General features: G+C 37.7%; 1 protein-coding gene across 1 annotated transcript in view; it reads left to right on the top strand.

The window, feature by feature from the left end:
• The window catches only part of NDUFAF2 (NADH:ubiquinone oxidoreductase complex assembly factor 2), a 63,903-nt gene extending 45,988 nt beyond the window's left edge, over positions 1-17,915 (top strand). The window contains exons 3-4 of the mRNA XM_036403032.2: positions 3,426-3,466; positions 16,805-17,915. Of these exons, the coding sequence (XP_036258925.1) occupies positions 3,426-3,466; positions 16,805-17,062 (299 nt within the window). The 3' untranslated portion in view covers positions 17,063-17,915. The remainder of the gene's footprint in view (positions 1-3,425; positions 3,467-16,804) is intronic.
• The last annotated feature ends 664 nt before the right edge of the window (positions 17,916-18,579 follow it).

Consider the following 18,579-nt stretch of genomic DNA (forward strand, 5'->3'; position numbering starts at 1 on the left):
TTTTTTTGAACCGTGTGTTGGGTGCTCAAAATTTTATTGATAACTTAAAAGTCAAGGATTTGAAAGGCTTTTAAAAATTCTCCTGTCTCAAAGACAATTACATAAAAACTGGTGAGAATTAAGTGTCCTCCCATTCTTAGCCCCAAAGATTAAGTGGTCAGGTGAATTATTAATAAAATGTGTTTCTTTTGAAAGACTGATAAAACTAGTGTATGCTAAACTGCATTGTGCTAAAATATACTGAAATCAGATGATGTTTTCTTTGCTTTTAAGCTCATATTTCTTCTTGAGCTTTATGAAGAATATTTGAGAAGTGGATTTGCACAGAGGAGTATGATAATGTTAAGTCTAACTAACTTCATCTTATGGATTTACAAAGATTTTAGTAAGTTTTCATACTATATTCCTCCCTCAGCTACATGGCAGTGAAGAAATCTTTCATTTGATAATGACTTTCTTGTGCAGTTCACGAGAGATATTAAAATTAATTTACTTGTAGTAATTCAGAAAATAGTATCAATATTTGTGCCAACAAGTTTTATGTACCGTTAAGCTGAAAAAGATTAGTACCCCTGACATTTATTAGAAAACAGAAAGGTTAATAGCTCAAATAAAGCCAAGTATTCAAGTGTTGTTATAACTGGAAAGAAAAAGAGCACAGTGTTAAAACTGTGTGCATTATTTATGTATTTAAATAGATGCAGTTGTATTATGGAATGTCTGATACGAAAACTCTTCCTAAATTAATGTTTGCTTCTTTGCTTTTGAGTGTTGGTACTGAGTTCAGTTAATGAATGATAATGTATTGTAGAGTGGTCCTTATTTCACGGACTTTGTTCACAGGACATATGTGGTTGTGTTACCCTTCACTGTTTTGTTTGCAGCTTTTAAAATGAGGTAGACAATTAAATTATGAAATCATTTGCTAGAAGTATTCCATTCATCTGAAAATCATTAGTCAAAAAACTGCTAAAAGTCACAAGTGGTCTTGAAAGAAAATCTATTGTACTGTTTATATTTCAGCAGTACTTTTTGGCTGCAGCTTAATTTTTATTTCAAATTTTTTATTTAGTGATCAGTTATTATAATGATCTGAAATTAAAATGCAGCTGGTGTTTTAAGAAAATACTGGCAATTTCAAATAAAGTAAAGCAATTGTTACATATTGAGAGCTGTGGGATTGAAAACAGTGGTACTATCCTTCCACAGGTCAGAAGCAAGGCATGGCAAGGTAGAAGATGATATTTCATTGAAAGTAATCTGTTAAGTTTTGATGGTTTATGCTTTACTTTTTATGAGACATTTTGAACTAGTATTTTTGCCTTTCTCCAGCTGTATCTTTTATTGATTAGTGTCTAGTATACACACTTTGCTGTATCTGAAATCTCTACTGCTTTTTACTTTTTTCTGAATGATGTTGCCAAGTATTTCAGTAATCTGAAGCTGTTGCTGAGTATGGACAAAGGTAACTTCCTTCAGGAGGAAACGCTTATGTGATAAGATTTTCTTCAATAGCATATAGTTGGTTTTGTTACAGAATGTATGCAAGGCTGCCAGCTGAGAAGTGACAGTCTCAGTTTAGTCTTTCATCTTACCAGATTTTGTTTGAAATCCTAGTAGAATTTAAATGTTTGTAAGTGCTACTACAGGTACATGCAAAAAGTTCTATAGTTCTGTAGTTTTAATAGACAGTCACTTAGTTGTATTTTGAATTACATTATTGGGCTGTTTTTCTTTCCACTGACATAAAACTTGCAGGAAGTGTGATGCTAACTTTTCATAGCTCTGTCACTTCTCCACAATGACAATAGATTTGGATCTATTTTTTGTTAGGAATGCTGAGAAGAGATGACAGGGACTGCTTTTAAGAAAAGTAGTCTGAGAAAGACATTTAAAAGTACATATCTTCAGGAAGTGGTATCTGATAGACAAGAACAAAAGTATTGCAGGTGTTTTACCATTAAACTTTACCATTAACCAAGGCTGTTGGCCTTGCCATCCTGGATAAATTCCAAGCTGTTCTACCATTTCATCTCCCTTTGTTCTTATGTTAATTGGAACCTATTCTCCCTAAAACCAGTTGCATACTGCTGCTGGTGTTAGTGTTTCACCTTCTATGTAATTGCATTTTCAGAAATGAGATGATGTTATGACTGTGCAGGTTTTAGTGTCTTAGGCTTGTCTAAATCATTCCCTGGTTCCCTTCAAAATACAGCACAGATGGTATTAGAAAATTAAAATATGGAATATTTACTTCTTAAAACATTTCTGTATTTTATAGATGGTAACAGGTGAGGCCAGGAACTTGAGTGTGTTATAGCAAAATGTTATTTTTGCTCTAATTTTAAGCATAGTAACAAAAATCTTAATTACCTAAACAAACATATGAAATAACATTTTTCTGCATCTCAGCACTTGGAAGTGGCTTTCCTTATGTTTGTAATTCTGTTCATTACTGGCTACTTGCATTCTGCTACTAATTAATTTGAAAAATATGTGCAGAAAAGACAAATGTGTAGATTAAAAAGCCATGAAAAAATGCTACAGTAGTGGTATTTCTAAAAAGTGGTGTCAGGTCATTCCTCTAAATAATGTCTGTAATAGTTGGAGCTCTCTCTCTTAATTCATTGACAAAGTGAGACCTGTCAGCGTCTGTGATTTGGTGTCTGGATTGTTGCCTCCTGACAGTCCCAGCTAACAGCAGTGATAGTGATGGGTGTAGGCAAATATCCATGGATCTCATTCAGAAAACCTGAGCCACAGGACAGCTTTCATCACCACTGCTTTCATTCCTCAATTCCTCTCCTGTCTTTTCCAGTGGATTTTTCCCCCAGTCACAGTACCCGCCCTTCCTGGCAGTGAGCAATCCCACAGAGCCACATGATGTGTTCAGTCCAGGCTCTGCGGTCCCTCAGTCAGGTCTGGGGCTATACCTTTCACTCCTGTAAAGGAATTCTACCTGGTAGTAACATAAAAATTTTTCAGCTTAAAGAATATCTGAAGCATGTACAGGAATCCTTTTTCACCAAAGTGGTCTAAGGCTGTTCTTTCCATCAATCAGATTGTCATTTTCTTAGGGTGTACCTCAACTCTGTATTGCAAGCTCAACAATAAGCCTGTGCCATAAGCCCTGCTTTTTAAGCCCTGTTTTGACAGCCAAGGTGGTATGTAAACTGTGCCCAATGTCTCCACATAGCGGTGACACCATCCCCCACCTCTCCCTTCTCTGAAGACCAAGCATTGAAACAGGAAATAACATCTTGTGCCTACATTTTGGGAAATTACAGGTTTGCCAGGTTGTGGTGAATTCTATTGTAATTTTTTCATAAATACTTGCTTTCTGTTACAAATTAATAATAATTTTGAGTTTTAATACTGTTTATGATCTTTAAAGTAATCCATTTGATTTTTGTTGTTTTTTTCAGCATGGATAAGAAAAAAGAGAGAAGATCCACCCACAATTGAGGTGAGATGAAATGTCTTTCAATTTTCAATTGGTGAAATGAAACTACCAGAATTGATTTATAGTGGACTCATCTGTGCAGTAATCTGCCACTTACGGGGGAGAATTTAGTATGTTCCTTGCCTAATTGATGAAAATGCACACTGACTAGATATCTAACACTTAGCAAAAGGTAAAGTAAACTCCATTATTCTTTAGTCATTCTCTGTATGAATCCTTTTAAGATGATATACATAGGCTCTTTAAGATGATCATAACCATTAAAGAGTCTCTTCAATTAAAAAAATTCTTAAATTACTGCTATGGGTTTTTAATTAATGTAAGGTGTTTTTCATGGTAGTTGATACTAAAATGTGGGTTTCAATCCCAGCTGGCAGTGGAGTCATCAAAACAGGAAAACCAATTCCACTAGCATTTTACAGTGTTAATGCTACAAGGGGCTGTCTTTTTCCATAACAGAAAGCAGAGAAATGTCCCCTAGTGTCTTTTATGCTGATGAGTTTGTAAGGAGTTCAGAAACAAGTTTGACTGCTGATCTGTGTATGCAGATGCATGCTCACAGGTATATGACTTGCCCAGCATTTCTGTTATTAGTTGTTAAGCACCAGCTAATAATGAGAGAGGAGACACAGTTTGCTGCAGAAGATTCAAAATTACACCCAAGGAGGCAGATACTTGACTTGCATCAGGAGTAACTGTGTCAAGTTCAGATCCCTGAAGATATGTTGGCATATCCAGCCATTTGGTCACTTAGATCTTCTGGAACATCCTGGCCTGTGAAAAGTTGTCCTGACTGCCTGTGAGTTAAGATGACCTGGGGAAGCTTGTCATTGAAACAAGCTCCTACACAACATACAGCTTTTCAACTAATTCTCTCTGCCCCTCTTTCACACTTGCTGCTGAGGCTATAGAGACAGTAAGGACTATAATACATCCATGAATGAAAGAAGTTTAAGTTAAATTTCTCCTTAAACCTATTCAGGGAAGTAGTAAATGTGTTTTGGTTTTTTTTTCAATTTTAATTTTTTTTTCCCTTTCCTCCCCAATCTAGTTACTTATGTAGAGCCATGGAACTGATACTACAACAGTTGCTCCATCTAAGTTTGGACAGACCTAATTTTAATTACTTCTGGCTTATACCAACTGTATGCAAACAACTTTTATTGTTGAAATTACCACTTATGTGATGTTTGAAGATGGGAAGTGTTGTGTATCTTTTGTTCTATCATTTCTGTAAGCCAGGCTGCTCTGATAGTTGCTCTGAGGTAAATCTTCTCCAAGACAGGCAGCCTTGGGTCTGGACTTGGTGCAATAAAACTCCTTCTGGTGCTAGAGATGTTGGTTCATTTTTGAAATAGGGAGCAAGAAGTCTCCACAGGTGAGAGAATTGTGGAACAATAGTGTTCTAAATATTTTACCTTCCAGAAAAAGCAATATATGGAGAATGAAAGATTGCTGTGACTAATGGTGCGTTCAGAGTTACAGGACTTCTTATATTTTTAGTTTCATGGGGTAATAGATCTGAGAAATAATTTAGCAGCTAGGTACTTCACCTGCAGGGCTGTGCATTGACTGTATCACAGAGCAGAAATTATAAACTAGGAATTTGAAAATAGTTAACTTTTCAAGTAATCTCTAAACGTTTTTTTTTCCTGTGTAAGAAAAAGTAGTTCAAATATACATATGTTAAAAATTCTTCCTAATATTTTGAAAAGAGTGGTCCAGTCATACTTTTAATATGTGATAGTAAAGCCTAATTTTTTCTCTATTATGGAGTATAGTTTGGGGTGCTAGATATGAACTACTTTTCTCCTAATTTGAAAGTGGCACAAATCCTTACATCTTAATATAATTATAATAGTGAAAGAAGTACACATAGCATATTGTTTGGTCCCTATTTGTAGGGCTGATTTGATTTAGTGTTTTAGCTACATAAACCTTACTGGCTGCTATTCCACATTATATTCCCCTTTTGACAGTAAAGGTGATATGATAAACTGCTGTTTGACAGCTATGAAGCAAGGGAATATTTGTGGCATATTCCATGTTGAAATCCTGTATAACAAATCTTTGTTCTTTTGTGTATTTCTCATGAGACGAGACTATTTCTGAAAAAGGATGTAAAGCCCACAAATTTTATGTTTTTGCTTTAATGACATTTTGCTGTCATCATCTTATTGTAACAGCCCTAAAGATCCTAAAGCGTAAGTTTCTGGAGCTGTGCCTATGTTCCTACCTTTGCAGTCTGTAAAAATACTTTTTTGAATGGTTTTCCTCTCTTTCCTGTCCTTTGCCCTTCATTTTTTTTCTTTCTAATATCAAATGACATATGTTAAACTTATTACAATTTCTGTTCCACTTCTGTTAGCCTATCATCCCCCTTTTGAATCATATATATGGGGGTTCTTTTATTTGTCTTATCTTTTATTAGCTCTTGGCTATTGATGATAGAGGGTGCTCAACTACTCAGGTTACTAGGTTTCATGATGAATTTTTAATTGAAAATATTGCAGAGTTACAGCTTCACAAACCAGTTGGATCTTACTGATCACACTGATGACCCCATGTTGGGAACCAGTGGTTTGGTAAATACTGTAGGCTAACAAAATGTCATTCATAATCATCAGGACATGCTAGTCATTTAAGTGAGAACATATGTGAGTTGTTCCTCCCCGACAGTGGTCAGAATAATTGGGTCATGACATCAAGCTAAGTCTGCTGGTGATTTTCTTGAGACTTGATAATGTTTTGTAATTAAGCTGTTCTTTTTTCCACAAACACCTGATTTTTTTTGTTTGTTTGTTTGTTTGTTTCCATTATAAAGTTTTCACTTTTGCTCAGAAGAAGTTGCTTTACCTCTCTCTTTAGTTTCTCTCTCCTGGTTTGTGTTGTTTTTTTTTTTTTAATGGACGAATACTCCAAGTCATCTTGTGCAGTGTCAAATATACCAAATCCCTAATGGTTTCTTTCCTCCTTTGTGCCCAGCCCTTTTTCCCCATTTTTGAAGGAAGTTACTTGGCCTCTGTGTCTGGCTAGACATAATTCATGAATGCTGCTCATCACCTTCATTATTTCTAACCTGGCCACTTACATAAGGAACGTTAATGCTGGAAGCCTTGGGTTTTAAAATAATTTTCTGGGATACTGGTTAACAGTTGGTTGCCTTTTGATTTTTTTACAGCTTGAAATATGCCAAGTCTCAGCTTAGTTATGATAAGGGTGATAACTTGATGAATTATGGCAGATCATATTGTTTGTGATGTTCTGCCTAAACATACTCTGTTCCTATGGTAATCAGGGAATCTGTCTTGATATAGAATTCTGGATCACACCTTTGTCCTGTTTGAGCATGTGTACAGTATGTGTATATATACTCCTTAATAACAGTGAGAATCTGAGCTTGAATACAAATATTTTTGCAGTACTGTAGCATCCTGTCATCTGTCCTTTTATATGTGTATTGAGTATGATCATATATGGTTGGCTGAGGAAAATTATTACCTTGATTCCTGTGCAGCTCTATATTATATTTTAACTAGTTTAACTAAGTTAAACTGGTTAAAATATAATTTAATTATAATTATTTATCATTAAATAATTAATATTTATTAATAACTAAGTTGACTAATACATTTCTTTATTATGTTTATAGGAAACTAGATGTATGTAGTAAGTGTTTTGGCAAATAGGAGATATGTCACTGTCTAAGGACCTTAAAGTTTTAAATTAATGAGAATGTTTTAAAGGCTACTAATATTAAAATAATTTTAATCAAATGCTATTTTGTGGAAGCAGATTTAATAATTTATCACTTTACATGTGTATTAGTTCACCTGGTCAGCTTTAATGTTGTTAGAATTTATTAACAAAAGTAGTTTTGAAATATAGCAGTTGTTTTATAGAAAGGATGTTCCATCCATAGAAATTATTTCTTTAAGAGGCTATTCCCTTCCACTCTTTGAGCCATAGTCCACCTTCTGTATAGCTCATCCAAAAATTTCCAAATTAAATGTAAATGTGCTGTCTTGCATATTCCCCTACCCCCCACTTTTCCTTCCAGCTACAGAAATTTAAACCTGGCATCTTTATATTTTGGATTTTTCACATCTTGTTTGGAAAGGCATGAAAAGATGCTCATGAAGACAAGGAGGAAACGTCTCTTCAGACCTTTCTGTGCCTAACTTCTATTTGATATTTTTCTTATTTCAGAGGGCATCAGAGGCTTTTAAAGAATTCTGCCATCTATTACACAAGATATATTTAGATATATATTTAGAAATCTAACCTTTATTTTCTCCCATAACAGATCTTCTAGTTACACACTACTTCTGACAATGTCCTGAAGTTCAAGAATATCTGAGAAATCTGGCATTATTTAAGGCCATGTCTCTAGAATGGAGACAGAAATAAAGTTACAGACTTCATTGCAGTGTAAGAAAACTAATGAGGAAACTTGCAATTATGGCAATGCCAAGAGAAAGTGGTCTGGAGGGAAATGTGGTTTATCTCTGAACCCATCAGCATGGTATCCTGAAAGTGGTAGGTGTGAACCCATAGTAACACATCTTTGTGTACACAGGTCTTTGTACTAGTTAACACTTCCCTGTTGATATAGAAGCTGCTTCCTCTGTAGCACACACAGGGCTGCACAGCCACAAATCTCAGTTTGAACTGAAACCTCTCTGTTGCTCTGTATGTGTGTGTTACATTAGTATTTAATGGGAAGTAAAGTAGAATTGCATGTTCCTTCAATTAGCATCAAGATCCTGAAAATAGGTTGAAATTGAAAACCACAATAAACGGCAGCTTTTCTCATACAGTATGTACTCGTTACACAGTAATAAAATGCAGTGAGTTCTGAATTGCACAGTTGGACAGAAGGTGAAATGCTACAAAAACCTAATGTGATGATGACTGTATTCTTTCAAACTATTTCTAGGGTATCCATAATTACCCATTTTGGCAAACTCCTTGTCAAGCGCAGAAAAAACATACTCCAGTGAGTTGTAATAAGCATAAGGTTTCTTCCTCTCAACACCCAAATAATTATATTGAAATTAAATTCTATTTAGTTCCCACAATATATCCACTCTTCCCATTTGTTTGATATTAAGTATTACTTATTTAAGAGATGGTAAGATCAAAAGCAGGTTCATTCATGTAGAGTAGTTCACACAGAATTTACATTTCTTTAAGGAGAATGGAATGCAGTTTAGACAAATGCTTTGTTTGACACTGTTGGGATTGCATGTTATAGTTTTACCTCTGTCTGCTTTCAGATGCTTCAGTTGAGAAGTTGTAAAATGAGAACACTGATATGGAGATTGTACATTCTTACATAGAGATTAGGGCTTAGCACATGAGTAATTTACTTCTGAAGCCACCAAAAGCTGTAGTATGATTAACAGGTTCAAGGAAAAAATATTTTAAAAGCCAGGGATAAACATGTCTCCGAGCAAAATACTTCCCACCATTGTTGTCCAGAATCACAACCAGGATTTGGGCCATATTCAGTAACTTAGGTTGCACTAAATAGTGTTTTGCATAGTAAATTATTCATGATTCCAGAGAGGATTATTATTTGGTGTAAAAGGGCAATTGTCTGGTCGGCTGTCTGTCTCTGCCCAGACACGCATAGGGTGGTTCTAGGGCTGCCCGCGCTTCAAAGGACTAGTCTGGACTCCTCAGTTTTTCAATCTTCAGATTGTTTATTATTTCTTATCTACAGAATTTTCTTTCTGCCCAGCAGAGGTCTGACCTGCAAGGCAGCCAAGGGCACTCTCACCACCCACGGGGCGGTCGTGTCTTTTTATACTAAAACCTATGTATATCATATTTACCTTTATTTTCCAATACCTTTCACCCTTATTAGCAGTGCACCTTCACCATGGACCAATCCCCAAGTGCCAACATCACCACAGAAAATGGATGACAAGAAGAAGAAAGAAGAAGGACAAGACACACCCTGATCCCTCCATCTTGTCTCCATAACCCCCCTGTACCAAAACCCTAAAATCTATATTTCACTCTGTAAATACATCATTCCTGCACCATTCACTCCCAAGTGACTCTCATGTCCTCAAACAGTGGCACATCCCTAGAGGGATCGAAGTCAAGTCACCAGACGCTCCTGGCAACATCCCAGGATTTCCGAGCCCCCCAAGGGTTCTCTCGGTAACTCTGGACATCCGGAGTGACGTGCTGAGTTCCCACAGGCAATAAAATTTGACAATACAAAGAACTGAGCTACGAAGACCTTAAATAGAAGGGAATAGTCTTAGAAGTCAATTTAAAAAAATTGAGCATTTGCAGAAGCCTTCATCTTTTGGATTTTTACCTCTTGTTCATTTTTACTTTCTCTTCAAGTTTGAAATATAACTGCTTGCCCAACCTCCACAGAGGAGTATTGGGGCACCAGTTTGTCCCATTGCTTCTAGATTGCCCATGCTGTGGATTCCAATGCGGCAGAGGAAAGAGCTGCTGCTGCTTTTCTGCTCCTGTCCATGTGGGAAGGAGTGCATGGAGCACTGGCTCTGTGTCCTGATTCACTGACAGCACAGCTGAGTGGGGGTGCAGGGCAAAGGGAAGCGTACCAGGAAAAGGGCTGGTACAAATTACATCATTTGTAGACTAGGGAAAGCAAGGACCAAACTGTGACTGAGTCACAGCTACAGTTCCTTGTTTGCTCTGTGGAGATCAGAGCTATGTGTTGTCCTTTATTCAGGGCAGAATGCAGTGGTGCTAGGCTAATTTGCGTTTTTTGCTGCTCCTACAAACTCTCATCTGTAACCTTGAATATATGTGTAGTTCTGGACAAATACTTTTGCAGAACTGTAAAAATAATTCAGGCACAAACCCCTACTGTCTCCATGTGTTGGTGATATGCTTTACAGTCCGGTGTCTCTTCCTTTTACCTCTTGCCACATGTTCTTGCCAAACACAAGTGTGTTACACTGTGGTGCCCTACAAACTGTCAGCTCATGCCAGAGATTCTCTAGTTATGATTAATATTTAACTGACTTAGCATGGTAGTAAATGTGGTATTAGCTCTGCATGTAAAACTAAATATTGTAACTGATCAGAGATTTGCTCAAAAACTGAACCTGCATAAAACAAATCTTAAATTGATTTGAATAATGTTGTTTGTTGATGGATCAAGGATATTTAGTATATGTTCTTTACAAAATTAGCAGTCAGTTGAGTCACTGTTTGATTTAAATAACTATTTTGGCTAATCCAGATAAGCTTTTCTATTTCAAACTGCTCCTCTGTTTTTGCCATGTAGTGACAGCTTTTCATTTACCACATTATTTCTCATTCCCAAGCTGGTACTGCTGGGCTCATGTTCAGTTGCTGAGATATCAAGACCTGCCCTGGATCAGAACATTCAGTGCTTCCCAAAGATGAGGTCGTCTCTCTGCCTCGTACTCTTGAAATATGATGTAATAGCCAATTATCTCATCTTGCCACTTAACTTGTCAAACTGGAAAATGTAGTTTAGCTTAATTGTTTGGTGATATTCTAAAAAATAGTGATTCAGCTTAACTTCTAGGATTTTGCCTGAGTTTCAGTTAATTTGATAAAGGAGAAAAATTCTGACATGTTAAATTGTCTTACATCAATTTCTTTAATACTCTGCCAAAACAATTTTTTCATCTCATTTGTTATTTTTTAAATTTTTGTCAACCTACAGGTATGAATTTTTAACAGGCAGAGTTCTGAGTTCAAGTTAATTCATGATTAAACATAAAATATTCAAACTAGGCACAAAATGTGAGTATTCTATGAATACTGTCTACAGTTTAGAAAATCTGTCCAGCTGTTTCTCAGTTCTGGCATCAAATAGTAACTAGCCAACAAGATGCAAATCAAGAGAAATCAGGAGTATTTCAACTTATGGTAACTTGGGAAGTAGAAATAGTTTCTAAGACAACATAAAGAAACTATTTATTTCTAATATAATTAAAATACAAACGCATCTGAATAAAGAAGTAACATTTTTCTCAAAATTAATAATAAATAAAACCCTTGTAATTAAAGGGTTAGGTGTTTAAAAAAACTTCTGGGAAGTGCCAAGCTGTTAAAATACCCCTTAAACCCTGGCCCTTAGAGATTGTACATTGGTACTGCCTATCTGCATTTACCTGCATCCTTAGAGCTCTGTTCAGACTTTGTGCCCAGGAGTTGGAATATGCTTTGTGGGAGGCAGGTGCTGATGTGACTATGACTAGCTTAAGGGCTGAGGGACACACAGAGAGGGGGGCGAACTGGTTCCTCAGGGTTTGGGGTTCAGCAGGTGCTGCAGGACAGAAAGGGTTCAGTACCACCATCTACCTGTGGAGAAGAATAGCAAGAAGTGTTCAGCAAAGACTGGTCACTACTGAGGCAGACTCCACTTGAAAGAGTGAGTGTGTCTAGAGAACCCTCTTTTGTATTCATGACATCTTCCTTCCAAGAGCAACTCATTTTATTCATTCTGTAAAGCTGCTTGTTTATTCAGGAAGGGGAAAGAAGTGACAATATGGGAGTCTTTAAGAGCAAAAAACCACTGCATTGCAAATATTTACCCTACAAAGCAGCTCTTCCAGTACAGTAAGGTATGCATCCAAAATTCTTTGTCTAGATTTTTCTCCTTGTATGGAGTGGAGGTGAATACAGTTTCCACACCACAGAGGATACTTTGTGATACAACTCAGTTGCTGGAGTTATGTCAGAGCTTCAAAAAATATAGTTTGCAACAGAAGTGAAAATTTCATGCTGGTGGCAGGAAATACAGCCCAATGCATTTTGCAGAAACACCCTTGGAAGACAGCAACATGTCTTGAGCTTGTGTTGCTCCTAGGAGCATGCTATCTTTCATTCTTTGATCATGCAGCTGTTACCAATACTAAGATGTCAGATTATGCAGAAGTCAGCAGTTTTGTGGATGAAAAACAGCTGCCTCAAACTCCACAAAGGGCCACTTTGGTATTTCCTTAATAATAATGTTCTTCAAGGAAACCTTAGACAGCACTTTCTTAAACTCTGTCCACCTAAGGAGAAAAGACATGCAGCTCCAAACGTTAGAAGTGTTAAAAATTTCATACAACTTAAAATAATCACCAAAGCTGGACAACCTGCAGTGATAAAATGTCTTGTTTTACTTTCCACCTAAAAATAAGCTGCAGAACATGTAGTTGAACGTAGCTCTTGGCATATCATATGTATCCTGTTCTGTATGCTGGGAGCTGATACATTTCAAAGTGAACATCTGCACGTAGGGAGTTCAACTGCTTTAAAATGCGGCTTGATATCTTAAGGCATTTTTTGTTTTTTGTTTTGCAGCATAGTCCCAGTTCTTAGAATTTTCTTTTAGTAAAACTGGTGAAGGACATTTCTGGTAGTCTTGAGATGCCATGTATTTCCTGAGAATTGCTGGTTCAAAGAGCTTATATAATTTATTTGTACAAAAAGAGCGTGTTGGAAGAACAAGCTAATCCTTTAAAAACTGCAGCTATCTGATAGATTATGTGTTCTCTGGGTTGGATAGAAAGATTTTGTACTTTGCTTAATGGTCAGAGCACATTATGTGTTTGTGTACTTATATTAGCAGAAAACTTACTGGGGGGCAGTTTTTAGTAAAGATAGCCATCTTATAAAATACTGTGATTCATCTTGAAGGACAGAATATAAGTATTCTGAACTTGACAATGTAACTTAAACAAAAAAACAAAGAAAAAAAACCACAAATAAACTAACTTTTAGCTCTCAGTTACTTTTTATAGCAAATCAGACAGTAAAGGATTGGTTAGCAGTGGAATCTCAAAGTGAGAATGTATTTGACCCAGTTTTTTAACATGACAATTGACCCAATATTTTTAATTCGTATTTTCTTTACCTTGAGCACAGGAACCCAGTGATTTCAGTGTATGTGTTAGTGGCATGAGTTTAATGCCAAAAATGGATATGTACATTTTGTAGTAGAAAAAATTTATCCTGGTAAATTGTATAGAAAATTCTGAATAAGTCACTTCAGTTTGGGGTTTTTTTTGCAATTGGTAATAAGAATCATTTCTTATGGGTTTTTTTGAGATCCAGTTTTTCATTTTGCTCTATCACAATTATACTTTGTCCACAGAAAGCTGATTAAAAGAGCCTTATTTGAGTCTGAAAACCAGAGAACAATTATATATCAACATTTAAAATGGACTTGGAGCATTTGGTGTTTAGTTACAGTTGCTCTTACCTGATTAGGATAACTTTATGTTGAAGTAATCATTTGAAGAGATTTTAAATTAATAGCTGTTCATAATAAGTAGGTTGTGCTTGTATTTTAATAAATCACTTCCCATGGTTTTACCAGAGACAATGATGGAGCCTTCAGTTATCACAAAGGTGTTTGCTTTACTTGTTTCTTAGTAGGGGTATATCAAAAGCACCATAGGAGTAATCCTGTGGAAATCAGTAAGGTTGTGGTGGATTTACATAGGCATGTAGTAAACAAGAATAGAATTGAGAGATGCCACAAAGAAGTTTTGCTATACTGACTGTTAAAAATTTGATCTTGTAATGCTTGGCAATATTTCTATTTGAGCATGTCAGATTTTTCATCCCTCCTCAGTTTGTGTCATTTGTGTATTACTTGTGTATTTCCATTCAATTTCTATTTCTATGCAAAGGGTTCTGCCTCTGCTCTCTGTATTTGTGAATTTAAATACAGAAGCAACTAAGAACTAAGAAAAGGGGTTGCTTTCCATGGTACCTCTAAGATAAGGTGTATAGGCCAGGTTTTGGTAGCAGGGCAGCTGCAGGGATGGCTTCTGTGAGAAGCTGCCAGAAGTTTCCTCCATGTCTGGAAGAGACAGTCCCAGCCAGTTGCAGGATGGACATGCCTCTGGTCAAGGCTGGGCCTGTCAGAAATGGTGGTAATGCCTCTCTGATTACATATTTATGAGACTTAAAACATTTTTGTAGAGTTTTTGTGCAGGCTGAGAATATGTGAGAGGAACAGCCCTGCAGACACCCAGGTCAGGGGAGAAGGAGGGACAGGAGGTGCTCCAGGCACCAGAGCTGAGGTCCCCCTGCAGCCCCTGGTGCAGACCATGGTGAGGCAGCTGTGGCCCTGCAGCCATGGAGGTCCCAGCTGACCCTAACTCCCATTCCCTGTCTCCCTGCACTTGCTACGGGGAGGAGACAAAGCTGGAAAGGAGGGAGGGGTAGGGGGGAGGTGATTTTAAGATTTAATTTTATTTATCATCATCCTGCAAGAGGATTGAGTCTGTTATGCTTGTGATGGCATTCGGGGCATGATATCTTATAGTCCTTAACTTGTGAACTCTTCACTATATTTTCTCCCCGCATCCAGCTGAGGAGGGAAGTGACAAGCTCTGGTGGGCATCTGGCATTCAGCCATGGTCAACCCCCTACATAAAGTTTTCTTTCATTACTTTCTTTTAAGCATTCTTAGGTGTTCATAGTTGCTATTTACACTCTTGGCAGTACCCCATGTATTTTAGCACCTAAATTCCTAAAATAATATAATGGTCTCTTGTTCACAGAGGAGTGTACTGGTATAGAGAAAAGAATTCAGCCCTTTTCTTAATTCTGGAGGCCATCTCTATCCACATGGATGGCTGGAAGGTGATCAGGAATAGTCAGTCACCATGGATTCACTGCAGATAAATCATGCTTGACCAACCTGATTGACTTTTATGATGAAACAACTACCTGGATGGTGGAAGGGAGAGCAGTGGAACCTCTTGATACTGTCTCTCACAGCATCCTTGTAGGAAAACTCAAGAGTTGTGGACTGGATGAGTGGACAGTGAGGTGGATTGAGAACCGGCTGAATGGCCAAACCCAGAGGGTTGTAATCACTGGCCCAGGCTCTGGCCAGATGCAGTCACTGGCCCAGGCTCTGGCCTGGCTGGATGCAGTCACTGGCCCAGGCTCTGGCTGGATGCAGTCACTGCTGCTGTTCCCCAGGGTTCAGTACAGGCCCAGGACTGTCTAAGTTACTCACCAGTGACTCGGCTGAAGGGACAGATGCCTCCTGAGCAAGTTTGCTGAGGATGCAGAGCTGGGAGCAATGGCTGATGCCCCAGAGGGCCGTGCAGCCCTTCAGAGGACCTTGACAGCTTGGAGAGATGGGCAGGGAGGAACCTTTTGAAATTCAGCAAGGGCAAGTGCAGGGTCCTGCACATGGGAACAACCCCAGGCACCAGCACAGGCTGGGGCTGCTCTGCTGGGGAGCAGCTCTGTGGAGAAGGACCTGGGGGTCCTGGTGGACAAGAAGCTTCCATGAGCCAGAGTGTGTCCTGGTGGCCAAGAATGGCAATGGTATCCTGGGGGACATTGGGAAGAGCATTGCCAGCTGGTGGAGAGAGGTGACCCTGCCCCTGTACTCAGCCCTGATGAGGCCTCACCTGGAGTGCTGTGTCCAGTTCTGGGCTCCTCAGGACAGCAGAGACATGGAGCTGCTGGAGCAGATCTAGCAGAGGGCAATGAAGTTGACTGGGGGACTGGAGCACACCTCCTACCCAGAAAAGCTGAGGAGAGAGGACTGAGAGAGGACATGATCAATGTCTGTCAGTGTCTGATGGGAGGGTGTCAGGAGGATGGATTCAGGCTCTGCTCAGCGGTGCCAAGCAATAGAACAAGAGGCAATGGGCAGACATCTATGCCCAGGAAGTTCCACCTTTATATGAATATGTTACTGTGGGGTTGACTGAGCACTGGAACAGATTAACTAGAGGGGTTGAGGAGTCTCCCTCACTGTAAATAATCAAGCAGCACCTGGACACAATCCTGTGCCATGTGCTCTGGGATGACCCTGCTGGAGCATGGAGGTTGAATGAACTTGGACCAAATGACCCACTGCTATCTTCCAACCTGACCAATCCGTGATTTTGTGATTTTAGTTATTTCTTTTGTAGTCTTGCAGAAGCAAGACCCCAATGGTTGCACATCTGTTTCTCCCAAAACTATGCCCTGAGGCACAGGAACCTAACACCACAGGCATAGTAAATTACAGGAACAGATGCAAATGACAAGTATCTGTAAGTATCAACTCCTACATAGAAAAAAATGCAATTAGTTTTAATGTGCTTTCACATTTGTTGATGTATTTAATTTCTTAACTTCTTCTTTTTGCTCCAATAGAATGGTGAAGTGGACACAATACAGTTAGGGTTGAATTTGCAGTTGTGGAAAACCAACAATTTTGACACATTTTATTTTACTTTAATACTTGCAAATGTGGGTTATAAAATTAAGAAAATAAACGACTGTTTAAAATGCTTTATTGAAACACTGTATATTGCATTTGCTTTTGACCTAATTGTCTTTCTAATGTGTTTTCAGGAGATTCTTAGGAATGAAAGTTATAGAGAAGAAATGAAGCAGAAAGTCAAGGATGTATCTGAAAAGGATAAGCTGCTTCAGGCCAAGGAGTATGAGGAAGGACTTGTTGCTGAACCAAGTCATACTCAGGTTAAAGGCCACGCATCTGCCCCTTACTATGGAAAGAAGGAGCCCTCACAAGACCCCACGAGCACTGCAAATACCTTCCAGCCAGGTGCCTGGATGCCACCAGGCAGTGGTAGCAGTCAAAATAAATAAGCTTTAATGGACAGGTACTGTTAATGGATTAATATTTTAACAGACGACATACACAGCTGTTATATACAAGAGTACAATAAAGTAGTATAAAACCAGTTTGAGTTACTTTTGCAGAACTATTCAAATAGGCTTGATCATGACAAAGTATTGTTGAGGTGTTTAGGTTTTGTGAAAAACGGTGTGTTACTAAGTTTGGTTTTGACAGTTGCTGCTCATCAGTTACTCTTGAATTCATTCTTAAAAGACTATCTAAATTTTCTTTAAGTCTAAATTGCTTTTTTCCTTGAAGACTAATTTAGTTTTAAAACTGTTCTTGATGTAAGAATTGTTGTCTGTACACTTGCATCTTCCCAAGCCTTGGCCAAGACATCTCTTCAGAATAAATCCCTTGGCAGTGCCAGCATGCTTTCTGCTGGCAAGCAGACGGAAAAGTTGATTTCATTAATAGGAATCACTATGACACTACACTGATTATGCACTGTACTCATCGTAGAGACTTTCTTGTAACTTAAAACAATCAGCATATTTGAATGTTTGATTTTAAAACAGTCAACATATTTGAATGTTTGATTTGCAGACAGCAATTTGTGCAGGGTAAAACCAGTTAAAATAAATATAACTGCTATAATAGAAGCTAGAAGTACTTGATAAAGCTGCTGGAAAATAACACTAGGTCTGAGACAAGGGACTGTCATAAATATTCAAAAAAAAAATTAGTTTTTATTCCTTGTCTATCCATGGACTTCCCTAGATGATGAGATCATTTTGGCCATAGTTTAGATACATAAAATGTGCAGATTATTTGCTTAGAGATGATGTTTGAGAACTTAAAATAAAAATGAAGACCACAGAATTTTTTTTTCAAAAAGTATCAAATTTATTTATGGAGTGTATCCCTCATCAGTTTTCCTCCCTGTGTTTCAAGCTATGTAGGTATCAAAGGTAGAACACATACATATTTGACAACACTTCATACAAAACATGGAGACTTAATCTCACATACTTAAAAAATGCCCAAATGTCATATTTTAATAATGCTTGCTTTCACCAAAAAATTGAAAGGGGATCAACTTCAAATTTACTTAGAAGTAATTTCAGTTAGACTCCCCACTTCTGATCCCCCTTGGTGTCAGCCAGCTCTATAGGTCTCTTCATTTGAACAATGGTATTATTTTAAGGTTTTATTTTTAAAACTGATCAAAGAGTAGCTGCTAGAATGCACAACTCTGTGCTGATGCAAAATGCAAAATCTTAATGACTGCTACAAGCTCTTCTGAACTAGACTATGTAGAGGCCACCACAGACTATTATTAAAAAATTAGGCTTTGAAAAATTAATCAAGTCTATTAAGAAGAGATTAATTGGAAATAAGGTTAAATCATTTTGATGTATTTACAACACAAATCTGACTTTTTTGACTATGTCAGCATCTTGCAACCTGTAAGGCAGCAGAGTTTTTCAAGGGCCATGAGAACAAAAATCCTACCTAAACTCAAGTCTTAGATGAAAGGTAGCCA

Source organism: Molothrus ater, chromosome Z, assembly GCF_012460135.2.
Source record: "Molothrus ater isolate BHLD 08-10-18 breed brown headed cowbird chromosome Z, BPBGC_Mater_1.1, whole genome shotgun sequence".
In the NCBI taxonomy this organism is placed as follows: Eukaryota; Metazoa; Chordata; class Aves; order Passeriformes; family Icteridae; genus Molothrus; species Molothrus ater.